This window comes from Nycticebus coucang, chromosome 17, assembly GCF_027406575.1.
Source record: "Nycticebus coucang isolate mNycCou1 chromosome 17, mNycCou1.pri, whole genome shotgun sequence".
NCBI classification, from domain to species: Eukaryota; Metazoa; Chordata; class Mammalia; order Primates; family Lorisidae; genus Nycticebus; species Nycticebus coucang.
The window spans coordinates 27903747-27925139 of NC_069796.1; the positions used below are offsets into that span (position 1 = coordinate 27903747).

Here is a 21393-nt window from a genome sequence, read left to right on the forward strand (position 1 = left end):
CCTATTAATTTTGGTGAGGGCAGCCTCCTCCGTCTCCTTGAGACCCCCTCAGTGTACACGTGCGTGCATGTTTGCGTGTGTTATGTGCCCCTTTGTCCCCTTGTCCCTGTGCGCTGAGGTGCCATTTGAAGAGTGGCTTCTGTGTGCAGCTGAGAGACCTGGTTTCAGATGCCGGGGGAGCACGCTCGGCCTCATTAATAATGGAGGAGTCTGACGGGGCAGCTCGGCTGCCTTTGTTTTCCAGGGTAGGAGAAGGGAAACATGGATCTCTCTGTTTTGCCAAATAACAACCATCCTGACAAATTCCTGCAGCTTGACGTGAAGTCTTTAATGAGGAGCTCAGCCCTCCTTCAGGCCAACCTGGCGAGGTTTCCTGGTGGAAATTATCCTGCCGCACAAAACTGGCAAAACCTGGTCTACTGGCAGGTAAGAACGCGGGCAGGTGAAGACAAGGGGTAGGGGCTTGTTTCTTTCACCTGCCACTCTACCGGTGTGTGCAGAAGGAAGCTGCGGGGATCTGAACGCAAGGTGGGAGCTCTCTCTTCCATCAGAGCCTTTCTCTTCTAACCGCTTTAAAAAATAAGTGAACTCTTTCGTTCATTCATTCCCCTCAAGCACTAGCTTCTCAAACTGTCCTCATTTTCGATTTCATGTAGCCCTCCTTTTCCTTTTTCCCTTCAGAATTTTTCAAGCAAATTGTTACACTTGCGAATAAGGCTGGGGGCGGGGGGCTCCTCTCCATCTCTTGGCGCTGCCTGAGTATAAATCATCAGGAACTTACATCGTGGGTGTAAACAAGCCTCTGAGTCAGCTGGAGACCTTGTTACTGCCTCCCTTTCATTTTATGCACAGAAGATTCAGACAGCAGAACAATGGAAACCTAATAATTGAAGTGCAAACTATACAGGGAACTCTCCACCTTGGAATGGTGCTAGCTACTTATTATTGGAGATACTCTTATTTTTCACATGTGACCATGTGCACAAGACATCCTAATCAGACCTTGGAATCCAACACAGATTTCATTTCTCTTGCCTTTCTTCCGCATCTTCCTTCTTTTTAATGACCAAAAGAGAAAAAGGAAACAGTAATGAGTTCCATCTGCTGGAATAAATATAAAGGCCCTGACTGTCACACAGCTAATGAAACAGGAATGACGTTTGTTTTAAGATGTGAAGGCTAATGGGGTTAAGAGTTAGTCAATTTAGAAACAGGAAGAACCATTTCGTTTCAGAACAGATGTGACTGACCTATAAACCCCTGCAAGTCATTAAATCCTTTGGAGTGGTTCAAATTCCCTGAACAGAAATTTGTTTTCTTTTAAGAACAGTTGCTGCTCATGAGTCCTGGTGTAAAGTGACTCCTTTGTGGTATGTTTGTGGGCTCCTCGGGACCTTGACCATGAGATCATTCAAAATCAAGTACATTCAAATGATTATGTAAGTGTTTCCTCCACCTATAAGGATTTTAATTTATTTCTAGCATAAGGCAGCCTATTATGACAAGTGACATTATTTGAATTGTGCACCAATCCTTTTTGTAATCCTCAAACCCTTCTGCCTTTTCATACCCACCAATATCCTTGTTGTTTTGGTGTTTATTTTTAATTAAATTCCTCCTTTCCCTAACTCTTTGTTTGTATCCTAGAATAAAATGATTCAAAAATCAGAAAAGTTTGGCCCTCCTAACTAAAGCTTGAAGTTTAGTCTAAGAAAACATATCCAATAAATTCTTTTGAGGTTGGAACATACCAGTCTAACATCTTTTGTTTAGTACTAGAGTTGACCTATTTCCTTCATGTGGAACTTCACAGTTTAAAACTCTGTGGAAGGTTGTTCCTAAACCTAAATGAAATGCAACTTTTTTCTACAGGCTCTGTTGGGTCAAAATAGTTTCTCAAGGAAAAACTCGGGGGGTAAACTTTTGCTTCATAGGTCTTTGAGTATGCATTGCTAATGATTATGAAATTCAAATAAACTTGAGTTAGTTATAGTTTCTCAAGGAAAAACTCAGGGGGTAAACTTTTGCTTCATAGGTCTTTGAGTATGCATTGCTAATGATTATGAAATTCAAATAAACTTGAGTTAGTTATTCTTTTACCCTACAAAGAAATGTTAAATGACTGTAGGAAAGCCAATTTACTATCCAAAGGCTGCATGGAGTGGAGTGGTGGAGGGGTGAATCCACTACAAATTTAAGTACTCAGGTAGGTATAGCATGAACAGTAACAAGAACTATATTCACTACTTTACTTTGCAATATATCCGTAAATAATAATCGCAGCATCTTACAATCCAGGATTGATGTATTCATTAGACAAAGAAATCAATCACAGAGAAATGGTTATATAAAAGTAATAAATATTTGTTGTGATAACTGGAAAAAGACACTGAATATACCTGGTATATTGAAGTTTTAAGCACATGTAGGGCAACAAATGCCAGATAGTCTTTTTCGTTTTTTTATTTTGTTGTTTGTTTGTTTGTTTTGTTTTGTTTTTGAGACAGAGTCTCACTATGTTTACCTCGGTAGAGTGCTGTGGCATCACAGCGCACAGCAACCTCAAACTCTTGGGCTTAAGTGATTCTCTTGCCTTAGCCTCCCAAGTGGCTGGGATTACAGGCACCCACCACAGCACCCAGCTATTTTTTGTTGCAGTTGTCATTGTTGTTTAGCTGGCCAGGGGTGGTTTTAAACCCACCAACTTTGGTGTATGTGGCTGGCGCCGTAACCACTGTGCTATGGGCACTGAACCGTAGATAGCTCTTAACTCAAAACTCTCACTCTGTTGGGGAGTCATTAACCCAATGGGAACAAGATTGAACAGATTAGAAACTTGGTCTATTGTCTCAAATCCATAGTAAACTAGTTTGAGAGACATCTATCATAGCCATTAGCCCATGCCTCAGTATTTCCACTTGCAAAAATTAGTATAATATTCATTTCACTTTACTGACTTAAAAGTGAGAGCAAATGAAATTGAAGTAAGAGCAAATCAGAGGCAGAGAGGAAGAAATATATACTATAAGAGAGGAAGAAATATATACTGAGAATATATGTATGTATATATTATTATTTAACAATATTTCAAAATGTGTTAAAGCTGTCTTTTCATTAGATTTTTGGAAAACATCAGATAATTCCATTTTCATTACTCTATAGATATTATGGTTGGAGGTGAGGTAGGCGCACGCGCGCGCATGTGTGTGTGTGTGTGTGTGTGTATTGGCAAGTGGGAAAATATACTCAAAGTACCTGTCAAACTGAGTGGCTAACCAAAGCACTAAATATGATTCTACATGAAATCCACACACTCCCCTGAGTAGTGCAACTGATCCTTTGGCACCTCACGATCAGGTGCGTGGTATTTGGGGACTACTTTCAGAATACTAAATGACCTAACCTACAGACATTACCTTCAAATTGGGGGTAACTCAGCAGTGGAAACAGGAATTCTCTAGATACCAAACATCAAGTTGAATTCTTAAATGTAAGTATCACTTTTATGACCATGATTTATTTTCTCTTTTTTTAAACTCACATTCCATTTTCAGAGGAAATTCTCTAAGCTCTTTTTCTATGAGCAAAATCAGTACCATACTATCTAGAAAAGTAAGCAGTGATGTCAGTGAAGTCAATAACCAGAGACACTGTCCATCCCCATCTACGTAGGTACTCAGAGCTCCCATATTTGCAAGAAGAGCAAATGAACAGAGATATGATTCCTTAAGTTTTTTCACCAAAGAAATAAACTTCATAATAAATTTTATGTCAGGATAAAAATTATCTAAAATATAATGTCTCTGGTTGTTAAAATGATTTGGTATATGTACCTGATGAAGCATTTAGAAATTCCAAATATTTCTGCCAAACCCTTTATAAAACGAGCTAAAGAATGGAAAAGCTGTTTTCTAAAAGAATTTAAGTGATTAAATATATGTTTTCAGATTACGTGTATATCTTTATTTTCTGATTATTGTATTTCCTTTACTTTAGAATCTTTTCAGTCTAATCTCTTTGTTATATCTCTTCCCGGCTTCCATGACATCAGTTCAGAAACCAGAAGCATTCCAGATTAAACCTATCAGCTGGAGAGAAAGGCCAAGGGTGAGAGGCTGCTCTTCCCAACATCTTTTACTGGGTTTATTTGCTTTCTAATCACCTCTCTTCACTCCTTTTTAGTCCAATACATCTCTATTTCCTTTAAATTCTAATGTCTCTTTTTAACTCAGATTTTTGTGTATAACTCTGTTTCTTAATTATCTGTCTGAACACATGCTGTACCTTCCTAAGACTGCCTCTATTTTCAATCTCCTATTTACTATTTTGAAAAGAACAGCCCTATGCATATAATAGGCTCTCATTTTTAAGTTCGTGTTATGTAGACAATATAGGACATGGCAGGTGCTTAAATAATCTAGGAAGTCGATTGACAGCATCATCAAGTTGCTCAGAACATGATGCATCATGTTTATCTTATGTAACATGTATCTCCAAGGGGGTGGGAGAATTGGCCTTGGATGATATGCTTCCAGAAAGTACACCCAGATTGTCCCACCATGTTGCTCTCCAACCAGACCCAAATTCCTCCAGTACTAAAGCTTATATTAAAGGCACATGCATGTTATTATCCCATTGGAGGGAGTCTAAAGCCACCAATGGGATTGTAACAACATTATATGTAGGAAAGACAGGAAGTTCTGTTGGCTTTGTCGGAGATTTTGAATTTCATCCTGAAATTTCCGAGGCTTGGTGAAAAAATTCAAGCAAAAAAATCACATAATCAAATCTGTATTTTATAAAGATAACCATTCCATCGATTTAGAAAAGATTTACCCTGATGAAAGGGGTGCTGTTTTCTGGAAAAGTTTGTCCACAAATAAAATACACTAAACATGCATTGTTGCTTTAGGATTATAATAAGAATTACAATTAGATGAATTGATCAAATGGTAAGTCCACTTTTAGGTTTTTGGAGAATCTCCATACTGTTTTCCATAGAGGTTGTGCTAATTTGCAGTCCCACCAACAGTGTGGAAGTGTTCCTTTCTCTCTGCTTCCGTGCCAGCATCTGTTATTTTAGACATTTAATAAAAGGCATTCTAACTGGAATAAGGTGATATCTCATGTGGTTTTAATTTCCATTTCCCTGATGGTTAGGGTTTTTTTTGTTTGTTTTTGTTTTTTTGAGACAGAGTCTCACTGTTGCCCTTGGTAGAATGATGTGGCGTCACTGCTCACAGCAACCTCAAACTCTTGCCTCAAGCGATTCTCTTGCCTGGGCCTCCAGAGGAGCTGCGACTATAGGGCCTGCCACAATGCCCAGCTATTTTTTGTTGCAGTTCTCATTGTTGTTTAGCAGGCCCAGTTCGGGTTGCAACCCGCCTGCCTCGGCGTATGTGGCCAGAGCCCTAACCACTTAGGTATGGGTGCCAAGCCTTCCCTGATGATCAGTGACTTTGAACATTTTTTTTCAGATATTTGCTGGCTATTTGTCTACCTTCTTTTGAAATACTTCCCTTATCCTTTTTGCCCACTTTTTGATGGGGTTGTTTGACTTCTTTCTTGACTATTTGCTTGAATATTTTGTAGGCTCTCATCATTAGCCCTTTATTGGATGTGTAGCTTGCAAATGTTTTCTCCCTTTCTATGGGTTGTCTCTTTTTTTTTTAATTGTTGGGGATTCATTGAGGGTACAATAAGCCAGGTTACACTGATTGCAATTGTTAGGTAAAGTCCCTCTTGCAGTCATGTCTTGCCCCCATAAAGTGTAACACACACCAAGGCCCCACCCCCCTCCCTCCTTCCCTCTTTCTCTTCCCCCCCCCATAACCATAATTGTCATTAATTGTCCTCATATCAAAATTGAGTACATAGGATTCATACTTCTCCATTCTTGTGATGCTTTACTAAGAATAATGTCTTCCACGTCCATCCAGGTTAATACGAAGGATGTAAAGTCTCCATTTTTTTTAATGGCTGAATAGTATTCCATGGTATACATATACCACAGCTTGTTAATCCATTCCTGGGTTGGGGGGCATTTAGGCTCTTTCCACATTTTGGCGATTGTAAATTGAGCTGCAATAAACAGTCTAGTACAAGTGTCCTTATGATAAAAGGATTTCTTTCCTTCTGGGTAGATGCCCAGTAATGGGATTGCAGGATCAAATGGGAGGTCTAGCTTGAGTGCTTTGAGGTTTCTCCATACTTCCTTCCAGAAAGGTTGTACTAGTTTGCAGTCCCACCAGCAGTGTAAAAGTGTTCCCTTCTCTCCACATCCACGCCAGTATCTGCAGTTTTGAGATTTTGTGATGTGGGCCATTCTCACTGGGGTTAGATGATATCTCAGGGTTGTTTTGATTTGCATTTCTCTAATATATAGAGATGATGAACATTTTTTCATGTGTTTGTTAGCCATTCGTCTGTCATCTTGAGAGAAAGTTCTATTCATGTCTCTTGCCCATTGATATAAGGGATTGTTGGCTTTTTTCATGTGGATTAATTTGAGTTCTCTATAGATCCTAGTTATCAAGCTTTTGTCTGATTGAAAATATGCAAATATCCTTTCCCATTGTGTAGGTTGTCTCTTTGCTTTGGTTATTGTCTCCTTAGCTGTACAGAAGCTTTTCAGTTTAATGAAGTCCCATTTGTTTATTTTTGTTGTTGTTGCAATTGCCATGGCAGTCTTCTTCATGAAGTCTTTCCCCAGGCCAATATCTTCCAGTGTTTTTCCTATGCTTTCTTGGAGGATTTTTATTGTTTCATGCCTTAAATTTAAGTCCTTTATCCATCTTGAATCAATTTTTGTGAGTGGGGAAAGGTGTGGGTCCAGTTTCAGTCTTTTACATGTAGACATCCAGTTCTCCCAACACCATTTATTGAATAGGGAGTCTTTCCCCCAAGGTATGTTCTTGTTTGGTTTATCAAAGATTGGGTGGTTGTAAAATGTTAGTTTCATTTCTTGGTTTTCAATTCGATTCCAAGTGTGTATGTCTCTGTTTTTGTGCCAGTACCATGCTGTCTTGATCACTATGGCTTTCTAGCACAGACTAAAATCTGGTATGCTGATGCCCCCAGCTTTATTTTTGTTACAGAGAACTGCCTTAGCTATACGGGGTTTTTTCCGGTTCCATACAAAATGCAGAATCATTTTTTCCAAATCTTGAAAGTACGATGTTGGTATTTTGATAGGAATGGCATTGAATAGGTAGATTGCTTTGGGAAGTATAGACATTTTAACAATGTTGATTCTTCCCATCCATGAGCATGGTATGTTCTTCCATTTGTTAATGTCCTCTGCTATTTCCTTTCTGAGGATTTCATAGTTTTCTTTATAGAGGTCCTTCACCTCCTTCGTTAGGTATACTCCTAGGTATTTCATTTTCTTTGAAACTATGGTGAAGGGAGTTGTGTCCTTAATTAGCTTCTCATCTTGACTGTTATTGGTGTACACAAAGGCTACTGACTTGTGGACATTGATTTTATATCCTGAAACATTACTGTATTTTTTGATGACTTCTAGGAGTCTTGTGGTTGAGTCTTTGGGGTTCTCTAAGTATAAGATCATGTCGTCAGCAAAGAGGGAGAGTTTGACCTCCTCTGCTCCCATTTGGATTCCCTTGATTTCCTTGTCTTGCCTAATTGTATTGGCTAGAACTTCCAGCACTACGTTGAATAGTAAAGGTGACAGAGGACAACCTTGTCTGGTTCCAGTTCTAAGAGGAAAAGCTTTCAGTTTTACTCCATTCAGTAAAATATTGGCTGTGGGTTTGTCATAGATAGCTTCAATCAGTTTTAGAAATGTGCCACCTATGCCTATACTCTTCAGTGTTCTAATTAGAAAAGGATGCTGGATTTTATCAAATGCTTTTTCTGCATCTATTGAGAGGATCATGTGATCTTTATTTTTGCCTCTGTTAATATGGTGGATAACGTTTATAGACTTGCGTGTATTAAACCAGCCTTGCATCCCTGGGATGAGGGTTGTCTCTTTGGTCTCTTGATTATTTCCTTGGCGGTGCAGAAGCTTGTTAATTTAATCAAATACCATTCATTTATTTTTGTTGTTGCTGTGATTGCCATTGGAGTCTTCTTTATAAATTCTAATATGAAGCCATCCTCATGGTACATTTTTCTCTTGCACAAATCTGTCTTATCCTATTATGTATAATTTGTACATATTGTAGGATTCTGTTTAGCAATATTGTATTTATAATTTTTGTTTTTATTTTATAAAAGAAATTAGTTTATAATCTTCTTTTACTTGCTGGCCTCATTTGGAGTTTATACTGACCTCATCAAATGAGCTGGGGAGTACTCCTTGTTTCCCTATTTTCTGGAAGAATTTGATGAAGATAGAAATCGCCTGCTTCAAGAATGGTAGAATTCGACTGAAAAACTCTTTGGACTAGTATTCTTAAGTATATGTGTGTTTGTTGTGAGCAGATTTTATTTTATTTTTTATTTTTGTTATTTTATTTTATTTTAGATGGAGTCTAACTTTGTCGCTTTGGGTAAAGTGCTAGGGCATCATAGCTCACAGCAACCTCAAACTCTTGGGCTTGAGCAATCCTGTTGCCTCAGCCTTCTGAGTAGCGAGGACTACAGACATCCACCACAACACCTTGGTCTATTATTTTTTTGGCAGAGGAGTCGGGGCACATATAGGGTCTTGCTCCTGTTCAGGCTCATCTTGAACTCCAAGAATCTTTCTGTGAATTTTAGTGGGCAAGCTTGAGTTTCCTTACTCATGTGACTAATGCAACCATTGAACTGCTGTGTATCCATAGGAAGAAATGGGTTTTCTGAGCATGTAGTCAGGCTTTACCACTGTTTCATTCTGTTAAAAAAGTATGTAAATGTGCATGTATATATATATATATATGTACCTATATACGTGATATCTTATGTGTATACATATGAAAGACACATGTATGATATACATCATCTTACATCATAATATATGTATAATCAACTTCCCATACCTATAGCACATTCACTCTCCTGCCAGCAGTACCAATTCCAAGGTCAACCAGTCACTGCATTTAGCCAGTGTCCCTCTCCACATCATCCTATAAACTTTGTGAGACTAGAAATGGGATTACTACAGTAAGTTCTTCCTTTCTGAATGGGAAAAATGAGAGACTCAGTATTACTTCTCCAAAGTAATTCTGAGGACCATCCCACTAGGAATAAAGTGTATGGCCTTCCTCTTTAGAAGGTGGAAAAAACTGAGTAGGCACAGATTCTGCTTTGGGGGGATCTCTTAATGCCTCATTCTCCATAGTCCCTGGCTCTACCCTCTGGGGAGCACCTCCCTGTTCATCATTCTCTTTTACTGTATCCATACTGGTCCTCTTTCAATGCTGTGTAGGCATCAAAGTTTGCTTCCACTTTTGGATATTTTGAGGACTCAGGGTTATTGTCGTTTTGTTTGGTTTGGGTCTTTTGTTTTTATTTTACACATCCATAAGCTTTTAGGTCTACTCTTGGTGCTTCTTGCTTGGTAATGCATTTCCTTCAAAAATTAGTGAAGTATTGATTAATATAATCTTATCTATTTTGTTCCAGTCAGTTCAATATGTCAATAAAGACACCTAAAGTTCTTTGGAAGACATAGCTCTCACATTTCCCTCGTTGCTTTGCTTTTCTACCTCTATGTCGCTATGCTTTGGCTTAATGACAACCACCTGGAGGCTGTCTAGAATAAAAGTTATGAAACCATACACTGAACATGATCTCTGCCATGAGTCACTTCATTCAGCTGAGGAATGTAACTGGGGCTTTTTGCTCAATGCTCGTTTTCTTCTTTCTTTAAAAAAAAAAAAAAATTTGTTTCACTGTTATCTGCAATCATATTGTCAATGTAAAAAGGCATCAAATTTCTAGACTTTCTCCACTCATTCATTTCTTCTTGTGAATTGTTCAGTTCTCTCTGTGATCTTAGCTTTTTCCTCTGGTTCTTGTCAAGTAATTCTATTTATATGAATGCTCTAATCATTGACAAACATATATCCTATAGGTAATTAATTTCCAAATCATCACAGGTGATACATATACTAAGTGTTTTCCACTGTATAATGTGAAAGTCATTATTTCAGCCTCTGCCACCACTTTCACATCTTGACGTCTAAGCTAGTGCCACACATTTGTGTAATTTCAAAATATCACTTTCTGTATTAGGGAAGGTAAACCAGTCTACATTGTGATGACAACTCCCCACCAAATACTAGCAAGTAAAAATGAAAATGAGTATTCCTATTCATAAAAAGTCTTAGGAAGGGAACATGGGTTTGAGAGAAGCTCCTTTTCATGCAGTAGCCCAGAGTGTCGAGTTATATCATTTTATATATCAGAAGCCTAGCTTACAGTGTCCCAAAATAAAGTGAGTAAAAGTGAGCTAAAAGTCTTAATAATTTTAAGAGCTAGGATTAGAAGTTATTTCTATTATCTTCGTCTACACATCATTAGCCATAAAATACGTGGCCCCAATCTAACTTCAAAACAGACTTGGAAAGGCAGGCATCTTCTGTACTTGTGAAGGGGAAACAAAATTGGTGAGCATTTAGCCAGTCACATAACACCCAGATTGTATTGCTTCTATTTGCTTAGTGTATCATCTTACATTCTTACACTGTCATTTACAATCCTTATATTTTAGGCTTTTGGGGGTAAATATTTTATAATTTAATTTTTTAAATCTGCTCTGATAATTTCTATCATTTAAATAGGGAGTTTAGGCCACTTACATTTAATGTGATCATTTACGAATTTTTTTCTTGCTATTTTCTGCCTATATTTCCTTTCATTTGCTTTTTTTTCTTCTTTCTTTCTTTCCTTCCACCACCCCCCCCCCCCCGCCCCGGCTACTTCTATTTGGATTTAAAAGCTATAGATTATTGTTCCATTTTTTGTAATTTATCTCTTTCCCCCTCACTGAAATGATGTTTTAAAATTCTCTAGTCAAAAATATCTATGTTTGGCTAGGTGCAGTGGCTCACACCTGTAATCCTAGGACTGTGGGAGGTGGAAGCAGATGGATTACCTGAGCACAGGAGTTTGAGACCAACCTGAGCAAGAGCCTGACCCTGTCTCTAAAAATAGCTGAATGTGTGGTAGGTGCCTATAGTCCCAGCTACTTGGGAGGCTGAGGCAAGAGGATTGCATGAGCCCAGGCTTTTGAGGTTACTGTGAGTTATAATGCCATGACACTCTACTGAGGGTGACAAAATGAGATTCTATCTCAAGAAAAAAAATCTGTGTTAACTTATTATTGCCCAGTGTTTTCATCTCTCTTAATTTAAAACTAACAAGTTAGTGATTATTGTTATTTCTGTTTTAAATCTACTTTGATTTTATAAAATAAAAGCTTGCTTGAATTTACACATATGAGGCCAGACAATTAAGTTCACAAACTCATCCTAGAAAGTGTTCCATATCTCATTGATGAATATCACTGTGGTCACCTTCAAAGGACTCCTCTTGACAGTTACGCACTAATGTTAGCAGTTAGTCCACCCTTCAAAGCACTTGATCTAGGATGAGTTCGCAAACTTAATTGTCAAACCTAGTAGGATGACAGTTTTGAGGCATTCAAGAGAAAGAGTTCCAAAGTTGCTTTGAAGGATGGACTAGGTGCTGGCATCAGTGCAGCACTTTTCCAAGGGGAGTATTTCAAAGGGGACTGTAGTGATATTCACCAATGGGGTATGCAGAACTTTTCCTATGATGTTTGCAAACTCAATTGTCCTACCTTGTACATTTATCAATTTAGTTTCTTTCTTTTCTTTTCTTTCTTTCCTTCTTTCTTTCCTTCTGAATGCCTTTTTGTACCTTAGTCTTTTCTTCTGTTACCTATTTGTCTAAATATGTGTTATATCTTATTCTCTTTATTCAGTGATAGTTTAGTTGCTCATAAATGGCATACTGATTAAAGTGAAAAAGTAATTCATAATACAAAATGTCTGGGTATGATTTGATGTGTTACTTTTGTAAAATAAATATTTTGAAATGTAATTTATTTTACAGCCCATATAATTAAAATAATGGAATTGCTGTTTAGTTTTCTTCGAGTAAAAGTATTCTTTCTTATAAACTGGAGGACTGAAGTTAGATAAATACTTTTTACCCTTATAGTTATTTGAAAAAAAATACCAAAATACAAATAAATCTCAATCATAATTAGTGCCTTTAATACTATTTACTGCCCTTATATTCTCAATTTATACTAGTAATTTTTTCTTCCCCTGTCCTTCACATATAAAATTGATATGCAGTGCAGAATGGCATCATGTTTATAGATAAACTTTCAAGAATATAGTCTAGATATAAGGGCATAAATGTTCTTTTAAAATACATCTTTTAAATGTTTGGTTTCTAAAACCTATATATATCACAATAGAGTACATAAGTTTTTGACCTTCACAACAGCATTTCCCTCATTTATAGAGCTTTTTTATTTAAGAAGCTCAGCAATAGTCTAGCAGACAAATAACCTGACAAGGCCAATTTGTCAGTGTCAAAAGAATTATCCTTCTTCAAAGGTGATCAAAGATTTCTAGTCATAAAGGGGAAGAAAGGAGTCAGAATTATGCTAAGCTTGTAAAATCTAAATTTCGTAACAATTTTTTTTGCTCAATTCAGAAACATTTCTTTTGAGTTAATCCATCTTTAACATAAATGCTAAGTCAAAGAAGATTTATTATTTCATCGCAAACTTTGGTGTCTCAGAATATAAATTGACTTTGAGTAGACCAAGAACCTATTAAAGTCAGAGAGGATGTCTAATCTGATCTCTAAGTATGTGAAAAATGCCTGGATTAAGAAAGGGAAACCTGACACTAAAGAAAATGTGAATGATTTTATCTAGATCATTATTTCACCTGCCAGCCATTTCAGAAAGAAACTTTAAGTAGTATTCATTTACTGATTTAGCTTATATAGTTAGTATATATTTAATGGGACCTATATACTGAAGCTGAACACAAGGATATTGATGATTATAAATAATGACATAGTGGAATAAAATTCCTATTGAATCTTCTATATTTATGATGGCTATAATATGTCTAACATATTTATTGAAAATTTGGCATAAATTAAGGAAATCAGTCACAAGTTTTTAAAGATTAAACCTAAGTTATCTACAATTAACATATGTGGAATTTCTCCCTTGATGCCCATGTAAGTAAGGCTTTACTCTATAAGCTTGTTGCATCTTGTCGATTTGTATTTGGCGAACGAATGAATTTTAATTTCAAAATGTTCTACCTTTGCGCTAGTTATATGGTTCTAAGAAAAATAAAAAAGCATAGTAAAAGTCTGAAAGTTGAGCCAGACACAGAAAAGCACACATTGTATGACTTTACGTACATAAATACAAATGGAATCCAATCTAACCTATGTTGTTGGAGTTTGGGATTCGAATTACCCTTGGGCAAGGGCAGGGATAACAGCTAAAGAAGAGCATGAGGAACGAACATAAGGTTCTGTTTCTTGGTTTGGGTGTTGAATCTTGGGTTTATTTCATTTGTTAAAATGTATGGAACTATATATTTATCACGTGTGCACATTTATATCCTTATTAGTCTGCAATAGAAAAAGTTTTTAAAAATCTGAAAGTCAATATTACAGCCATGCATGTAATAGCCAGCTGGCATGCAGACATGTATGGAGACTAAGTTACATACACACTACTGCTACCCAGTCCTCAATGCTGTCTGAAATAGAGCTAAGATTGGAAAAGTGAAAGCATATCTCTAAAATGTCTTTTAATTTTGACTTTGCTGGACTGTTAAATATTAATATCATCAATGTTAAATATCATGTATTAAGTCATGGAATACACAGAGAAAAGTAAAATGTTATTAAATCTCCATGCAAATATGCTGGTAAAAGTTGACTTTGTTCAGAATTCTAGTATTTGAATTTGAACACTAAAAAGTGAAGACTAAAAAGTGTTCTTTCTCTGTAGTTGTTAAATAGTATTTTAATGAGCAATGATTAAAGCTGCTGGAGACTAAAGACAATGAAAGAACTCAATTAGTGGTAGGTGTCTGTGTCAGACCAGATCCTGGAACCCTTTTCTCATTCATTGTCCTAATCTGTTGAGTTTCTAGACAGAATCAACACATTTCAGGGTACAGTTACCTCACGTTGCATGTTCTACTGTCAGAAGGCTCATTGCTAAGAGAAGCCTTGTCTCTTCGCCTCTTAACAGAGAGAAAAGAAGCATATTGCCACTCAACGCACTACGGGAGCCAGTTCAGAGAACCTGGTCACTGCTGACAGGCCCCTGCCATCCATGTCACCAGTTACGAAGAATAACCCACTGTATGGTGACATAAGTATGGAGGAAGCTATGGAAGAAAGAAAAAAGAGCCCTTCATGGACCATCAAGGACTATGACAAACGTTCCCTGCATACAAACCTCTCTGGACATCTAAAGGTACTCAAGGCTAAGAATTACTTTCTTCCGTTCATAAAGGAGATCAGTGAAATAGCCTTAAAAAAAAAAAAAAGGATTGTTCAGACATATTTCATTAGACACAAAGTCTCTAGATTTCAGATCATTTTGGCCCCTGGCTTTCCTTTGTTTCTCCTGGTCATTATTTGTGTTTATTTGTTTTAATTTTTACAATGTCAGCAGTGACTGACATTTGTATAGTAGAGTAAGAGAAAAAATTGACACGGAACAAAGGTATTCAGGAAGGTAAAAGGCTTTAGACATATAATTTCCAAGGTTATGTATGTTTTCTCTTAGTTTCTGATTGTTTATGTTCACAAACATTTAAGACCTGATTCCCTATTCAACATGTATTCAAAAATATTAAGTGCTGTGTCTTGGGCACTGTGAAAAGAAGTTCTCATCAGAGATCATCTTATTTCAAGCTCAGCCGATGATTTCAGATTGCAGATTTACATTTTGGTCATTTTCCTGTGTCTCAGTAACAAAACAAAACAAAAACATTTCAACACAGGAAAAGTATGTGATGAACTCATTCACCCAGCTTAAACTCAAGCTTTTCTTTTTCTTCCCCCTGGCGTCACCCACCACATGGAAGACCTTGAAATACCTGAAAAGTAGGGACATCTGCCCTCTGTTTTCTGAATGACCTGGATCCCTACTCAGACTTGGCTTATCTCTGCCTGCCCTGGGCCAGGCCTCCCATTAAATAAATAGGTACACTTCATTCAAAAATATGTTTCTGTTCTAAGCCCCATTCCTTAAGCACTTGAGGATGTTTTTTTCTTTTGAAGGGGACAGACCCTGCCCCCTTAAACCCTATACATGCTTAACAATCTCAAATATGCACTCATGACATACCTGTTGTCCAGAATCTTTGAAGTTTCTTAATCTCTAACAGACCGAAGTTACCTTTTCCATAATGTAGCCCTTTTTCAAAGAAGTTTCCATACTAGATGTTCCCTTAAGTAATAATAATCTTGTATTTCTTTTTCTTTCATTTTCAAAAAAATCTTATGACTCTCATCAGGTGTCTTAAGATCAGCTAATCTATAAAGTCACCCCTACTATTAGAAAAAAAGTATCGATGTATTTCACAAACATTTCTTGACAGTACGTTAGTTCCTCTTTCCTTTGCTCTTACATGCAAGCCAAGGGGACTATAGAGGTGAATGTCACGGTCTCTGCTCCCAAAAAGTTCATCTAACAGAAAGTTCAGAACAAGGCAGAGGAAGGTGAGGACAGTGGTTGTACAAAATACCATGCAGATTCATGAAGGAGCAAAAATCACATCCGATTATAAAAACGCTTCATGAAAAAGCGAATTTATAATAAATTTGAAAACGCGTAGAATTCCAAAAGATACAAAGGGTTTGCGTAAGTGAGGAGGCTCTGCCGTCAGGAGTATCAGGAGCAATGGCAGAAAAACAGAGATGTGAGAGACTTGGTCAGATAAGTAGTTCAGTTCTGTGGTGCTATAGTTTAAGAAATAGAATAGTCAAAAAATAAACGGTAATTTGGATAATTAAAAGAGCTCTATTCAGTAAGACTGAACATAACATGATGAATGCACTGTCTTACTGAAACCAAAATCTGGCCCCTGACCCACCCCACCTTCTATGTGCACCTTCACGCTCCTCAAAGCAGTGGACCCATCCCTGGACTTCATGAAGCTGTTCTTTGGCAATAAGTTCTTGGGAGATGCTTCTAGAAGCCATGACTTTTATTTTTGTTAGAATTTATTCCTATACCTCATTCATTCAACTTCTTTGACCACCACCTCATTGAAATCACATGATTGACAAACAGAGCCCTAGTCCTTTCTGAAATCTTCATACCACTTAAAGGCTATAAACCTTCCAAGAGTCTTTACTCACTTGCATTCTTCTGAATTGCCAAGAGTTTAAAAGGCAGAAAAGAAAAATGAAATCTCTTATTTCATTACCAATCCAAGCTAGAGATAAAAGGTAAGAAAGGTTGTCTCCATTATGAAAGCTGTTAATGGAGAACAGAAACATTAAACTTACAGGCAAAATGCAGGCCACTGATTAGGACATAGTGAAACAAAGGATAAAGTTGAGGTAGACAGGATTTTTAAATCATTATTCTTGTGCCCGGGTCTCCCATATTTTGTTTTACTATTTTAGCATTTCTAAAACTAGGTTGTTCAAGTGAGTACCAATGTAATGGAAGAGTTGCATTGCTGTCACCGGCATCCAGCCCAGACCCTACCCGTATGCACTTTCTTCTCCCAGCAGTGCGTCATAGTCTGAAGCTAGGTCACTGGTCCCTGAGGCTGACCAGGGAAGTTGGCTGTGCCAGCTGACTTTAGGTCCACTGGGACTACAAAGCCAGCCCATTAGAAACCATCACAACAAGGCAGGTGAGAAATAATGAGGCCTTGCGTGGTTTTGCAAAAGCACAGATTTAGCATTCATTGTAAATTTATTGTATGTCCACCAGCGTGTGCCAGGCATAGACACTGTATCTACAATACACAAACGAATCACAAGATGATAACAGAAGGGTATTTTTATAAATACACTATACACAGTAGAGTTTGCAAGTGATTTATTAGACAGAGAAGACCAGGTCGACTTGAAAATAATCCTTTGGGGGTGGCGCCTGTGGCTCAAGGAGTAGGGTGCCTGTCCCACATGCTGGAGGTGGCGGGTTCAAACCCAGCCCCGGCCAAAAACCACAAAAAAAAAAAAAAAAAAAAAAAAGAAAGAAAAGAATCCTTTGGGACTCAAAGGAAAGGCCTGTGAAAGAAACAGAGACTTGGGGAACACATAGGAGCTGATGTGAAGATATAATAGGCCCCTTCTTCATGAAGTCAAATAATGTCAAAGTTTCTGCACGCCAGACATGCTGCAGCCCTCTGCAGGGACGACCAGCAGGTCAAGAGTCATAGGAAGGGCTCTCCACTCTTAGTCTTCCACAGAAATCAGCTTCTGCATGTGCTGAAAAGCTCACCAAATGTGTTTATTCCTGCTCTGCATACAAAATCAAACCTCCAAGGTTCATCTAAAGCAAGGAATTTTAATTTTATTTCACCACCCTCGCCTAATGACATGTACTATTTCTAAGATGTAAGAAACAGTGAATTGACTAGAACATGACGGAAACACTGTTTTGTTTCTGATCCTCCAATGTGAGCGATTTGATTTTTAAACAATCGTGCAAGCCCCCTAATTAATTCCAATGCATACCTACAGATTGTAACTGTGGGACTTCTGGTCAGCCTGGGGACTGCAGCTCCGTGTTTACGCTGTTCCGGGAAGCCCAGGCTTGCTTATTTGAGCTGTGACACTTGACCGGGATTGGGTTTGAACCAGCCACCTCTGGCAAATGGGGCCAGCGCCCTACTCTTTGAGCCACAGGCACCGCCCTGTGACACTTGAGTTTCAGCCAGGACAGTGAGAATACGCACCTTCAGGACCTGAGACAGTATCTTGTTCTGCAAATCACTTGGCTGGTAACCCTGATTGATCACTGATTGATCACACTCTCCATGTAATTTTCTTTTAGGAAAATCCTAATGACCTGCGGTTTTGGTTGGGAGACACGTACACACCAGGTTTTGATACTTTATTGAAAAAGGAGGAGAAACAAGAGAAGCAATCAAAATTCTGCCGTGTGGGTCTGATCTTCCTTCTCGTTACCTCCGTTTTGGTTACCATAGTGACTATTAGCACTTTTTTTACCTAAGAAAATTGCTGCAGACGGTTTCTTTAAATTTCTTAAAGTTCTTTTTAGATAAATAATTCGCAGAAAAATATGTACGTGCAGTGTGAATGTACCGTCGATTGTACAATTTAATGTGGTTGTCCTGTGGAATGTGAACCTCGCTTGTGATGAGCTGGCCTCTCTGTTTGGCTCTGGGAAACCTGTATAAGAATTCCAGCCTGAGGTCTGTCCTTTAGGAAACAGGAATTCTAGGGAAGGCAGTCACAGAAATGTCACCGTCTACAACCAAAATTAAGCATTGTAATTGAAAGTAAAACAGTGTCAACAATTGTCAGCAGCTTTGTCTAAACTTACCTTGCTTTTGAAAAACTGTTAATTTCACTTCACTTCATCCTTCTGTAATCACTAGGGAAGTGTGAGCTGAAAATGTTGGGCGCAGCTGCCAGGTAGACGGTAAAACTTCTGGTTATGGCGCCAGTTGGGTTGGATTCATTTTCTGTTTTATTTTCCTTTGTTTGTGTTTAAGGCAGGATGAAAGAGGGAAGGAGAAGATTTCCCCAGCAATCCTTTATAATGCCCCCAATTCGTGTTGCAACATTAATAGAACTAAACTTAGGCCATAGTTATATATTAATAATTACATTTAGATACAATTAATTGTACTTACTAATTCATCCAAATTGGCTACTGTGACCCCTGGTGGCAGTTAGTGAGTATATATCACTATATGTAGGTGCAGGGCCCTAGAAAAAGAGGGAATACTGCAAAGAGACCAGGGTTTGAAGGCTAACTGTGCTGTTCAATAATACGGCAAGTTTTTCTCTTAGAGAAGAAATAATACCACCGTCCCAGTAGGGTTTGCCAAAAGACTAAATAAAAACCATAGGTATGAACCATAAGGCTGCTAAAAAGCAGTTGCTTAGTTAATGACATTATTATAAATCATGGCCATTATTAATGGTAATAATTACTATTACTAATTTGCAGTAGCTAAGTAGGAGCCCAAGTTCACCTTCCATTGCCCGTAGATACCTGGGTACATGTTTCTAGATACAGACAGAGAATCAAGTTACCACCCTTCCCTTCTTTGAGAACAGGCTTCCCTAAGCCCCTCATCCCTACCCCTTTCTTTTCTTTAAATATCCTGCCGTAAGACGATCTTGTGCAAGAAAAAAAAAGGGGAAAAAAAAAAACGAAAAGAGTAACTTTCTCCACTTCCCACTGACCTAAAGTCAGCTTTTGTCCTTTGATAATGCCATACCATTTTCTTGTCTTTCTTTTAAAGATACTTGAAAGTAAGTATATTCAAGTGCGACTTTACTGGACAATAAAGTTATTGTGCACAAAAAATTGTCTTAATTGTGTTTGTGGTCTCTGACTTCTTATTCCTCCCATCCTCTATGGTAGGTTGTAGTCGAATTTAAAACTGAATTGCAGGAGAAATGAAGGTCCTGGGAACTTCTTCATTCTCAACAGCGCACACAGATACCATTTGCTACTACTCTGGGGTCAAAGCTTTCCTGCCCCAATGTTTGCCTCTACGGGATTCGAAACATGTTCAAGTCTCCACCATCCATGGAAAGCATGTTTGTGTCATCAGGTTCCATGCAGCTGTGCAGGACCACACACAGCCAAGGCTTTCTAAAGGCTTAACTAAGCAGGGGTAACCATAGAAGTGGAAAGGATGCGCACCTGAACTCCTAGCCTCCCCTGCCCAGTAACTACTAGTCAAACACCTAGTATTCCTCCACACTCCTTAACTTTGTTCTGCTCCTATTATCAATCATTTATATTTCAGCATATATGAGTTTATTACTTTGCTACTGCTACCAAACCAGTCTTTGTTTTCAGGCTCAGTGTAACTAAAGAATTAAAATGTCATTGTATCTCAATGAATTCATGTTACACACCATGTAAGGGCAAGTCTTAAAAAAGGAGAATATATCCCTGTCTGACTCAAAATCAAACCTTGAAATTGGTTCCAATTTCTCCTTCCGTGTGTGTTCTTGTGAAAATGGCTCAAGCAGAAAAAGCAGAAGGTCATTGAGAATATAAAGGTGATGCTTCTAACTTGGCTTATGTTGAAATGGGGGCTTTCTTCAAATGCTCTGATCCACATTGAAGGAACTAATGCTTTCAAAGTATTTACATACAATCCTTGGTACATAACAGGGAATCAATTAATTATAACTACTTTTTATCTTCCTTGCTATTGTAGGCACTGTTTTTTGTTTTTTTTTTTTCTAAATTGGTGTAAGAAAATCTGGGCTCCACAAGTAATAATGATTTAGTTTCAAACAATAATCTTCCCAAGTTTCTTCGGAAAGTGTGCCTCCCAAAATCCCAAAAAAGTTTTGCCTTCTTTTCTTTTATTTTTGTATATTGGTTAGTGTGGGGGAGGTCTAAAAGCAAATAGTATGTTAAATTTTCTAGGAAAAAGAATTCCAACTGTGCATATTTTTTTTTTTTAAGTGCTACTCTCAGATTTACCAGGAAGATTAAAATTGTTTTTAACATAATCCATTAATGGCCATTCCAAGTATATTCACGTTGCTGCCACCTAGTGGAGAGTTTAGTGAGTGGAAAACGGGAAAAAAAAGGTACAGCCTTACTCCATTTATATGGAGTGCACTACTGCCATCTGGTGGTTTTACGCTGGCTGTATGAAAAGGTATGTTCTGTGGTTGAAGACTCGGATATAATTCTGTGATCAGAATCTGGGTGATGGGGAGGCCAAAGGCTCCTGCTTCTTGCAACAACTAATTTTAACACCCTCTCATCTTGCAAGAAAAGACATATGACTGGCCTTGAGTCATATTGACACTTGGAGGCAGAACTGGAACCTTCAACTCACACATCTGACTCCGCTACGCATAACATGCTAAAGCTCTAGTTAGAAGTACCCTCATAGATGGCTCCATTCCAAATCTTCTCAAAGGAATTAAGGGTCTAGGAGTATTAAAAAATTTTCAGTTTGTTTCAGATTTGATATGACCTTCTGAATTTCAACATGGATAGCTGTCTGTATTGAGTGTCTTTAAATATTATTTTTTAATTTCTGTTTGCCCTACTCATTGCTTTTACCAATTTCCAAATTTTCCCTTCATATAATTGAGTAAATATAAGTTTATTATGCATGAGAAATAAATTTTTAAAACTGTAATAAGGGCCCTCCATATTTCTACTTCCAGACCCACAGAGTTGGAATGATAACTTTTTTGTTCCTTCCAAATAAT

General features: G+C 37.8%; 1 protein-coding gene across 1 annotated transcript; it reads left to right on the top strand.

The window, feature by feature from the left end:
* The first annotated feature begins 261 nt into the window (after positions 1-261).
* Positions 262-18178, top strand: MINAR2 (membrane integral NOTCH2 associated receptor 2). The gene is made up of 3 exons (XM_053567282.1): positions 262-426; positions 14222-14449; positions 17999-18178. Exons 1-3 carry the CDS (start codon positions 262-264, stop codon positions 18176-18178), a joined length of 573 nt encoding a protein of 190 aa, XP_053423257.1.
* The last annotated feature ends 3215 nt before the right edge of the window (positions 18179-21393 follow it).

Bases quoted from the DNA above. Each gene is read 5' to 3' on its own strand.
- MINAR2 (XM_053567282.1), top strand. From the start codon at position 262: ATGGATCTCTCTGTTTTGCCAAATAACAACCATCCTGACAAATTCCTG. The intron at 427-14,221 runs GTAAGAACGCGG...GCCTCTTAACAG, and splicing joins AAAACCTGGTCTACTGGCAG to AGAGAAAAGAAGCATATTGC. The intron at 14,450-17,998 runs GTACTCAAGGCT...ATTTTCTTTTAG, and splicing joins ACCTCTCTGGACATCTAAAG to GAAAATCCTAATGACCTGCG.